Below are 10919 nucleotides of genomic sequence, written 5' to 3' on the forward strand. Positions count from 1 at the left end.
GATTCTTAGGTAGAAAAAATGTGAATTGTACCATTTTTCTTCTTCTAAAAATTGGAAATGGATCAATTTGACCCGAATACGATACAAGGGTTAAGAGTAGTATGTGAAATTGCTCACACTGAACTTCACAGTTTTTAACCCACTGAAAGTGTGTGCCTCACTTTATTTCAACTCACAGACAGAGCAACAGTTTCCGTGTGAATGTGCGTGTATTTGTTGTGTACATATGTGTGTATTTGATGTTAGTGACAGTGAAAAGAGGAATTTATACAAGCAACTGTAAAATAATGAACTGCTGACTGAAACTTATAATAAGGAAATGTAAGGTTTAATCGCCTTTTATTCTTTTCTTTTTTTAATAAATGACACTTGTTCACACAATGAGATGCATTCAAGTTTCATTGGTATTTTATTGCATTTAAAGTACTTGCAAATGCATGGAAAAAAGAACTTTCAATTAACAGTAATTTAATGGAGACAGTATCTAAACATCACAATATCACTGTATCAGTATATTAAAAAAATGACATTATCTACTTTTTGTTTTACAATTGTGTTAAATTAAAGTATTTAAGTCACAGACTGGCCTTAGTTTATTTACAATATTCACTGTAAGAATCAGTACTTGCCTCATAATATGTGAAAGACTGTCAGTTATGCACACTAAATCTCCCGGTGTGACAAAATGGCAAGCACAGCAAACCCCCGAGGGACTCACAATAGTAGAAGACTTAATTACAGATTTCCTGTTCATGAGATTCTTTATCGCTAAACTAGCTTGACTCCAAACTCTTGAGACTTCTTGGATCTCTGAGGCTTTTCCGGGAAACTCCACTACAGACATTTATCTCAGGGTGGAGTGAGTAAATGCATCCCAGAAACGTTTTACTCCTACTCTTTTCTTCTCCTCCCACCTCTCCTTTCCAACAAGGAAGAAACGTGGAGGAGACCAGGAGAGGAATGAGGAGGACATGAAAAAGCTTACATGAAAAAAGTACTGATAAAGTAGCCCTGTCAAGACTGATGAAACCCCTCCCTTAATATGGTTATCCAACCAGTGTTTATCTAGGCTACATCTCTATCTAAACTTGCAAGGCATTAATGAATGAATTTATTAATTAATTAGATTCTGACGAGAGTGGAATCATGGCAGGTCCATCCATAATGTCCTAGTCCCTGACAGGCACAAATGAAAAGGAATGGCATCTTACATTTTTGCAACCGTTCACTACATTCACAGTGTCATCACTTGCCCAAAATAATAAACACTTCCTAAGGAAACACATTTGCATCCTGGCCTGGAACATTTGCCCAGTGCAAATGTCCATGCTTGCAAATTGTAGAAGTCTGGCAACATTTGATTGTTCCTTGTTGTCCTTTCCTTATCTAAAAAAAACCAAAATCTCACAACTGTTTAAGATAAATAAACAAAGTGTTAAGTATGTAATAAATGAGTAGTGTTCTGTGATTCTCTTGTTAGTCATTTTAAGGAAACTATATCACAAAACCTATACACAGTGGGATACTAAAATGACTCATTTGATACAAGACACACCATTTCCAATGTTAAAAATATAATTTGGACAATTTTTCATTTACAGTATCTGTTCAGGTTTTCAAACTATCTAATAGATACATTTTATTGCAGAAATTCAACAGAATCATATTATTAATATTAAAAACATAAACAAACAAACACAATGACTTTACATTATAGCCTACACACCAATGTAAATTATCGACCCGAACCGCGCCTATTGATGACGTGTATTGATTGCATTACAGGCCTGCGCGGAGCTTCAGTCGGATATCAACAACGGCTTGTGTGGCTGCCTGCCTCGCTCAGAGGATTGGGAAACTATCAATTTCTGTCCAGTTTGCAGCCGCCTTATCGGTGTTTGTCCCAGCTGCACGTAGCTACAGCCCCCCTCTTCTGTAACTGACACTGAAAACCCGCAGAGCCGAGGGCAGAAAGAGCCATAAACATGAGCACCGGAGCGGGCATCGACTACAGCGCCTGGGATCACATCTACGTGTCTGACGACGAAGATGTGACCAATGCGTATGTCGACACGCCGAGCTTGTTCCGAATGAGACACCGGGTCAGCAGTGAAACTTGTAGTAGCCGTGAAGTTTGGATTCTTATACCTGGTTAGTTTTACCAGTAGAAGTGACTTAACTAGTAGCCTAACCGACAACCAGAGGAGTCTATATATATACACACAGAGAATGACCAACAGGTGTTACACAAATATCTGACACCTGTCAGATTCTCTGACGCTCAAGGATCTGCTTGCTAAATAATTGGCAAGCAAACACATTTGCAAAGTGCTTTACAGGAATAAGAAATAGAAAAACAAGGAGATTGAAGAGGCGAAGAGAACATAATCTAAAAAAATAGGTAGAATAAAAGGAGCCACCCACAATTTAAAAGGTGTCAAATCAAGAGAAAGCCAAAGAAAACACTAGAAAAGACTGAAGGGTTTGACTGTATTGACAGTGCTCTAATAATGACTACTAGTTTGCTTTCACAGCTATAAAAAAAAAAAAAGTTACCATATCTAACTATCAGTACAATGTTTGTGGTATCTCCCGACCCAATCTAAGGATTATGTAATCTCACTTTTTGGCAGCAGCTATCAAAAAAGTATGTGACCATGACAAATGTATGTGTAATTTATACAGCTAGAAAATCCTCATTGGAAGCAGTGATGAGTACATAGTTTGTGTAACACCTTTATTTTTTACTCGGAAACACCTCTTGATTATTCTGTCATGGCATTGATGCCAGCTGATCAGTAATAAAAAATGCAGTGCAGAAAGGCCAAAGTTATGTTTTGAGGTATAGTGTAAACCAAACATCTTTGAAATAGTTAGTTGTTAAAATAAGTGATGCATTTTCCGGACCTTTCTACTGCATGTCACGGATGTCATTATCCGTCTCCGTTCACTGATGAATGCCGTAACATATTGTCAAAAGTTCTGAAAAAAGCTAATAAGTCAACCTTTAGTTAAGATTATTTGATCAACTAGTTTGAGGTAATTTAGCTATGGTGTCGCCTTCCGGGTTTATCTACAAATTCAATCAGTAAAATCTTTCTGTCAGTACAGTACATAGGTTAAACAACCAAATCAACACAACTTAAAGGATTCTTATGAAAATGTTTAAGTTGTAGGCGTAGCTATATTTGAGGTAAAAAATTAAAATTCCCTGAAATAGGCCTATGTAAGATTTTTATTTTTTTTTTAACTCTGAAATTGAATAGATCTGTGTCACAAATCAAGTATCAGTCAGGCTGTAGAAATAACATCAACCAACCCTGGAAACTCATTTCCAACCCTCTTTGGCATGTAACCCCTTTGAATGTCTACCTGTAACCATTGTCAACAGTTGCATACATAACATGTTTTCTTTGGTTATGACAGTTGTCCCAAAAGCCCTGCAGATTAATCTTGCGATCCCTTAGCTGGTACCAACCTAACGTCATCAAATTGTGAGGTGTAAATTATGTACTACTATGTAAGTAATTTCAAAAAATGAATTATGGAACTAGTATGGTTGCTAACTGCATTGGTCAAGCTCAGTTTGTATGGATCTGGTTCTGTGTCGATAATAGGCTCAGCTGGTGCCAGGCTGTGACATGATTAGTTAAGTGAATGGTCTAGAGCGGCTTGTAGTCTCCAGCACCATCTCTCGTTTCCCTTGTCTGTTTTCTTTTCACGTACTTTTTCAGAGAAATTCCTTCTATTTGATACCAGAGAATCAGAGCCTGCTGAGATTTGGGAAAGTTACAAAAAATACCGCTGGACATGTTTGAAATGTTATGGGCTGGTAAACTGACACATGAGGCTCACTATCAATGATACTGAACCTCAAATTTGTTGTTATTGGTTAGAGATAAGCACATGAGTCAGAACAAGGCATTGTGATTCATGCGTCTTAACATATTCCATTGCCCAGCAATAATAGTTCCCACTAATATTTCCCAAGATATTTGAGATATTTTTCCCCACATCAGGCACTGATTTGTTTATTTGTTTTAAATAAAAGATGGCTACTCTAGGTAATTAGTTCTCTGTCATGTACAGCCCTTTTTTTTTCTTTCTTTCCATCATAAACATCGTTGTTTTGAATGTCTGTCTTCTAGTTTCCTTCTAATTTCCCATTTGAGCACCAATCGTCTTCACCGTCTCCTCAACTCCCCCCATCTTTGTCTTATGTTTTTTGTTCCACTAATCTCATTCACTGGGGATTGCCACAACAGACCCGGCTGGAGAGAATGGCTGAGTTTCAGCAGAGAGGGGAAGATCTGGAGAATAACTTATTAGAATGCAAGAAGCAATTGGAGGAAGCCCAGGGACGACTTAAAGAACTGGATGAAGGAAGGAACGGTGGAGAGGAGGCTGAGGAGAGAAAGGCCGAGATAAAGAAAGTCCAGGGTGAGGTCAGAAGACTGAAGACGGATGAAAAGGCTTTTGAGATAATGATCGAAGAATACCAGCGGAAAAAAAAAAAACTGCCCTGGGATGTTGACACTATCGGCAAAGAAGGTTTCAGCAAGGTATGGCACGGCAACAAGGGCACAATATTTGCGAGATTTAGTTCAGTTCAATTTTATAAAATAAAAGACTAGCGTGACTTGTCTGTTTCCAGGTTCCTCTGTTTTATTTCTTTCAAACTTTATTTAGCATTTAAAAAAAACAGTGTACAGATGCCCCCCCTCCTCCTACAAGGCTCTAAAAATATAAACATAAGCACAGAATATGAAAGTTAAAACAGGCTTGGACATGGCCAACACACTTCAGTAGCGTAACAGATACTCTTGAATATAATAACAGAAGGCAAATAAATAATATCAATACAATGCAGTGCTATCATTGAAATGTTTCAATGAAATCAATAAAAGTTGAGCTTAATGCATTTTGTATTTTAATTTTTTCAGGGGGCGTGAATGATATAACCTCCTTGTATAAGTCTATGTATGAATTCTTGGAAATAAGTATAGTAAGATTGGTGTTTTTTCCTGTTGCACTGCAATTGGCTGGTAGAGAACAGTCTTCATTTTCTGTACGTATGTATGTATATATGTTTTTATGTATGTATATATGTAACTACACAAGGAACTGTGACAAATAAGCAAATTAAGACCCAATATTTGTCGTCAAACCGTGTCTTATACACAGCGAGGAGGCGTGTACATTCCAAACTGTCCTACCACTTATCCTCAGAGAGTTCCACACCTAAATCCCTTTCCCATGCAGCTTCTATTCTGGTCCAGGTAATCTTTGTTTGTGTTCTGTATCAGACTGTAAAACCCAGAGACTCATTTCCTCTTAGAAGGGTCTTTCATCCCATTAGGCTTCATCGGTTGTCTTTCTCTTGTTTTCCAGAGTGTACTCAACATCAAACCTGTGACTAAAGAGGAAACAGAGGAGGACAAGGTGGAGAAGCACAAGACCTTTTCTGAGAAGTATAAAAACGAAATCAAACACTTTGGTATGCTTTGTTGTATTTTGAATCCTGATCCCTCACAGCGTCTCTTTCTTTAAAATGTATCCTTTATCTTGCCGTATAAACCTCTCTATTTTGATCTCTGGCCGCAAGATTTTCAAAGACACCAAACGACTTATGGGCTTTGTGCGAAGTATTTCACTCATTCACTGTTCACACATTACTTTATAGAGAAATCTGTCAGTCATTCAAGTTTTCCTGTTTACTTTTTAACCAGTTTTTAATACATAATGGTAGTTAGCGCTTGGTAAGTGTGCATAGATTGTACATTTTGTACGTTGCATTGTGGGATACTAAAGTTGCACTATATACGAGTATAAGATATACAATATAACATTTTCTGTACAAGGATAAATGTATAAATTGGCGGTAACTTCAGGATTTGAGTGGTTCTACGTTCGTTGTCTATTTTTGTAGCAGATAGTGCCTTCAAGTCAGGGTTGTGTTACTCAATGATGGGGTACTATAACTTTGTAAGTCTGATGGCTACAAATTGATAAATTGTGACGAATGCTGATGTTTTTAAACGGGTGCTTCAGCGATTTAGTAGCGCATTTACATAATGTTGGGGGGTTTGGAAGAGATTAGAAAAGGTCAAAATCAAAGCAGCAGAACACATATCCTGACTTGCAGTTCCTTGCATGTGCATGAATCACCAATTGTCACAAAGAAATTACCATTTTTGAAAAGTGTACATGGCGTGGCCATTTTACTGTTAGTCACCAAACAACACAGAAAACATTTGACTGCCTGTGTTGAAAACATAACGTCTGGACCTTGATTTGAATTCTCATGGAGGTGTTTGTGTTTGTACCAGGTATGTTGCGGCGCTGGGATGACAGTCAGACGTTTCTGTCAGACAACCCGCATCTGGTATGTGAAGAGACGGCTAATTGCCTTGTTGTCATCTGTATTGACTTTGAGATAGATGAGGTGAGTGCTGTGAGAAAAGTATGCATGCATGTTCTGGTTAAAAAAGCAACAACAGAATCAACCAGGTAGAGCCTTTTTAACTCTTCATGTACTTGCAGAAACACGCACTAATGGAGCAGGTGGCCCACCAGGCCATCGTCATGCAGTTCGTCTTGGATTTGGCTCGGACGCTTAAGGTCGACGCAAGAGGCTGCTTCAGACAATTCTTTTCAAAGATCAAGGTCTGTAGTTACCAAAACGTGCTCTCCTGCATCTTTGTCTGTGTGGTTGCTTTCCACAGGGAAAGCAATTTTTTGTTGTAGCATTTGTGGGAACTTGGCCATTTTTAGTGTGTTTGTGTGTCCTTGTCAGACTGCAGGCAAGCCGTACCTAGATGAGTTTGACCGTGAGCTGGAGCTGCTGAAGGAGCGGATCCGCAGCTGTGCGCAGATGCGTATGGAGAGTGCTGGGAAGGAGCTAGAAGAAGAAGAGAGCCAGAAGAGACTGGGCCCAGGTGGTTTAGACCCTGTAGAGGTCTATGAATCACTGCCAAAGGTAAACCATTCACAAATGCGTTTAGGTTGTCATGGTTCCCACGCCACTTCTAGGCAAGTCCTGCCCTGCGAAAGCAGCCCGATTGGTTTCAGGTTAGTCATTGACCATTAGTCTTTAAAGTTAGGATAGCCGTAAAGTCAGGGGAAAGGACCTGAACAAATCGTGTTCCGTTAACTTGCGCAAGGATGGACACCTGGCCAATAGAAGGGTGTAAATACTATTAAAGGGTGGGTCTTGCTTAGCAGGTGCATGGGTTCAATTATAATGCTTTACACACATTCATACAGGAACTTCTAAGACATTAACCACAGTGGTCAGCACTGTTTACATGTGGAACTACAAAGTAAAATGTAAAATAATTAACTGAAAAAATAGGTAACATGGTGGGACAAACAATAAATCCTGGTTGGTAAGTTCCAAATAAGTCTGTTTAGAAAATGGGAGGTTTCCACAATCATGGTCATTATAAATGAATGTCAGTGATATTTCATATAACCTTACACTGCAACTTAAAAGTGGTTGTTTGGCCTGCTCTACATCTCCTGGGGCTACGTTGGAAAACATCAGGCCTGTTAGTGTCTCCCATTTCCTCCAGATTACACACTACATCAGGTTCCACCTTGTTTTGCTGTAGCGGGTGAGGCTACAAGCCAGAAAAGTCAATACTCCAGATCAGTCCTCCGGGCAGTTACTGCATTGTTCGGTTTTTAAAATTGTTGTGGATCAGGGAGAAAAATATGAAGTGGACTTTGTTTACAGTATTGTTTAATAGTGTACACAATGTAAAGGTTCTGTGGGTTTTTAAGAAGGAAGGTATCAAATTTATCAAATTTACTTTCCCGCTACATAGAGTTCACATCCTGTTTATGGTTTCTGACATGAGCTATTTATAAAGATCTTTCTACTTTGACAGCAGTGTAGTCGGTGCAAGAGAACGCATTTTTTTTTTCTCACAAATTTTAAAACCTGTCCGTAGTGTTTGCGCAGTCTATTGATATGAACCGTGTTGCCATTTGGATAATCGGAGAAGTCAATACACAGCTGAGCAGAATGGACTCCAGCAGTCAGGCATGAGCTCACTGTGTGCAAGGTAAATAGCATTATCTACTTTCCTTGAAGTTAAACATAATGTCATTTTTTCAGGTCCTTCTTTGTGACATTAGGATTTTAATAAAGTTAGTTCCAAAGTGAATACAATTGTAATTTTTTTTCCACAAAGTTATGAATGCAAGGTGTACGCGAGAGCAATCCCTTTTTAAACTTGAAAATAACTAAACTCACTTTATTATAGTGCTGAGACATCAATTGTCAGTGGTCAGTTCTGTACAGTATGTTTATTGGGCCATCCTAGACATTATATCTTTTTATTATAGGACATGCAGAAGAGCTTTGATGAGAAGAACGTTCAGATGCTACAGGAAGCTATTCGCAAACTGGACCTGGACGTGAGTATGTTTATAACTGAGCCTCGGCATTAAATGCTAACTTCCAGTCAATAAAAAAGAAAAACTTTTAAGAAGGCAAGAGGGTGTCTTTGATCAGCACGACATACTAAGTTTGTTCATTTTTATTCATTCTGTCTCAAACTGGTGTGACTGTGTTTGTCTGTACAGGAAGGAAAATACCACCTCAGGAGGTGTATTGCCTCTGGACTGTGGGTCCCTGAATCAGGAGAGAGTGATGATGAGAAGGAAGACAACGAAGAGGATGAGGAAGAATAAGAGAACTGAGAACATTCCACACTTTAACAATGAATTTTTGTGCAACAGTGTGCAAGTAATGTTATACTGTATATACCCAACATAATGTGAGTTTATTCTTATTGGAAAAAATTGTTTAGCATGCCATTACAGGCACCTGCCGTTTACAGACTAAACATCTGCCTGCGTCTGTTACCCTACGGCGGTCAACAGCGCCATCTCAAGTCTGTTTAGGGTCAGACAGCCCATAAACTACATCTGAAACCTGCATATACTGTATGGTAAACACCTGGTCTTTTTTTGTGATTGGTACATTTTAAGACCACTGAATTAAATCGAACAGGGAACTCCACAACAAAGTGTCGTCAGCATTCAAATTGTTAGACTCTAGTCCAATGTATTCAGAAAATTACAGTTGTGACTACCATTTGGGAACTTCAGTGTTTCCAATTTGTTTTTTATTGAGACCTTTTTAAAGGGGTTGATTCAACTAGAAAGTGACATAGGAATTTTTGTATTGTTATTTTGAGTGTGTATCCTTGTTATAGTAGGAACTACTGGTAGGCTGATAAACTTACTGGGAAGATATATCAGCCAATATTTGCTTATGTGTCATGTTGCTAAATGTTTAAGATCTTTTAGAAACCTTTTATGGTCATGTATATATCAGCTGATATACTGTATGTTAAGTTTTTTGTGACTCAAATACCTACAGTATATTGGTATCAACCTCAAACATCCAGTATTGATCCAGCTGTTGGAGGAACTCCAGACATCTCGGAGTGAACCTGTCAAGTTTCTCTTAAATTGATTTTAATTAGAATTACAAGGCCCAACCTAGCTTTGCGAATTTGCATATAAACTTGCAACTCATGATCTTTTTCATCATTGATTAATCTGCCAAATTTTTTTGGGGATTAATTGTTTGTCCACTGCTCTTGCGAATTTTGTGATTTAAAACCGAGAAAAACGGCAAGTTGTTAGAAATAGAGAACATTTGACATTTCTGAATGAATAATGACAAACAATTTAATAAGAGATTAATCTGTCAACTAATCAACCGACTAATCAGTTAGTGGAGGAATTGTCTCAACTCTTAAAAAAATTAGTCCGTCCAAGTAGTTTGTATCTATGTTATTGTTGCTGCTTTGTAATGCAAGAGTTGTTACAATATGTCCTGTTTTTTTTATAATATGTAATGTTTTATTTTGTATTTATGTTTGAAGTTGTGAGACCGTTTTTATGTTTGTTACAGAACTTGTGCAATAAACCAGGCATTTTGTTGTGATTCCTGACTCATTTTCTGCCATACCTCTCTCTCCATCGCTCTCACTCGCATAATTAATTGCTGTGCCGTTCTCCCTTTCTCTCTCTCTCTCTCTCCCCTTCTTCTTTCTTTCATAATTAATTGGTGGGTTTGATTTAGTGGCCGGTACAGGATTTTTTGAAGCAAAGCTTCTTTGTGCAGTCACTTTTGTAAATAGAAAACAATCAGTGCAGGCCTGGGGCATAAATCAAATCTAAATAATGCCTATAAACGCTGATGGGAGAGAGACGTAATAGCAGCTTCCTGCAGAACTGTTTGGATGTGTTTCTTTGTAGGTTTATATACATGTGTGGTTATTGTCACAGTCTGGCCCTCTCTCAATGTGTGAACGTTATCATTTTGAAAAAGCATTCAACAAGTAAAAGTTAGCCTAGGTTTAGTTTCTATATGTTAACTGGGACCATCAGAGGCTGTTTTAGTGACATTATGTGTAACACAGCATCTGTATGGAAACAAGCTCAGTCGATTGACTAAAAAGTAATCTGCGGCTATTGTCACTATAATGATTGATTTATAGTTTAAGTTCCATTTCAAGGGGTTTGGGGCGGTTTGTCTGACAAAACAAGCCATTCTTGGACTATTCTTGGCATTTTTCCATACAATCTGACAAGTTATAGACCGAACAAGGAATTACTTAAATGAGAACATAATCAGCTGATAAACAATAATGCAAATACCCATTAGCTCCCTCCTTGCTATCTTGTTTCTAATAAGTATAAGTACATTCATTCAAGTGTTCACTAAACACAAAACGCTTGTTGCTTTCCAACTTTGGTAGGCTCAGTGTCCGTGGACACATTTATTCCTACCGGTTTAAGATAAAACAAAAAAGAGAAGCATGATTTGTGTTTTAGGGTTTACAATGAATACATGTACTGCATGTCTTAAAATAATGTAAGACATTGGAGGAAAA

The 10919-nt window shown here is 38.1% G+C and overlaps 1 protein-coding gene across 2 annotated transcripts; it reads left to right on the forward strand.

Moving 5' to 3' along the window:
- The first annotated feature begins 1789 nt into the window (after positions 1 to 1789).
- cdc37 (cell division cycle 37 homolog (S. cerevisiae)) lies at positions 1790 to 8804 on the forward strand. 2 transcript variants are annotated; one of them, XM_034891735.1, is made up of 8 exons: positions 1790 to 2102; positions 4266 to 4562; positions 5392 to 5497; positions 6330 to 6445; positions 6544 to 6666; positions 6797 to 6979; positions 8353 to 8424; positions 8593 to 8804. In XM_034891735.1, exons 1-8 carry the CDS (start codon positions 1986 to 1988, stop codon positions 8698 to 8700), a joined length of 1122 nt encoding a protein of 373 aa, XP_034747626.1. In that variant the 5' UTR covers positions 1790 to 1985; the 3' UTR covers positions 8701 to 8804. The 2 variants fall into 2 exon arrangements, with proteins under 2 accessions (XP_034747626.1, XP_034747635.1); XM_034891744.1 differs by having other exon boundaries at positions 1837 to 2151.
- Positions 8805 to 10919: the final 2115 nt, after the last annotated feature.

This window comes from Etheostoma cragini, chromosome 2 (assembly GCF_013103735.1).
Source record: "Etheostoma cragini isolate CJK2018 chromosome 2, CSU_Ecrag_1.0, whole genome shotgun sequence".
NCBI lineage: Eukaryota > Metazoa > Chordata > Actinopteri > Perciformes > Percidae > Etheostoma > Etheostoma cragini.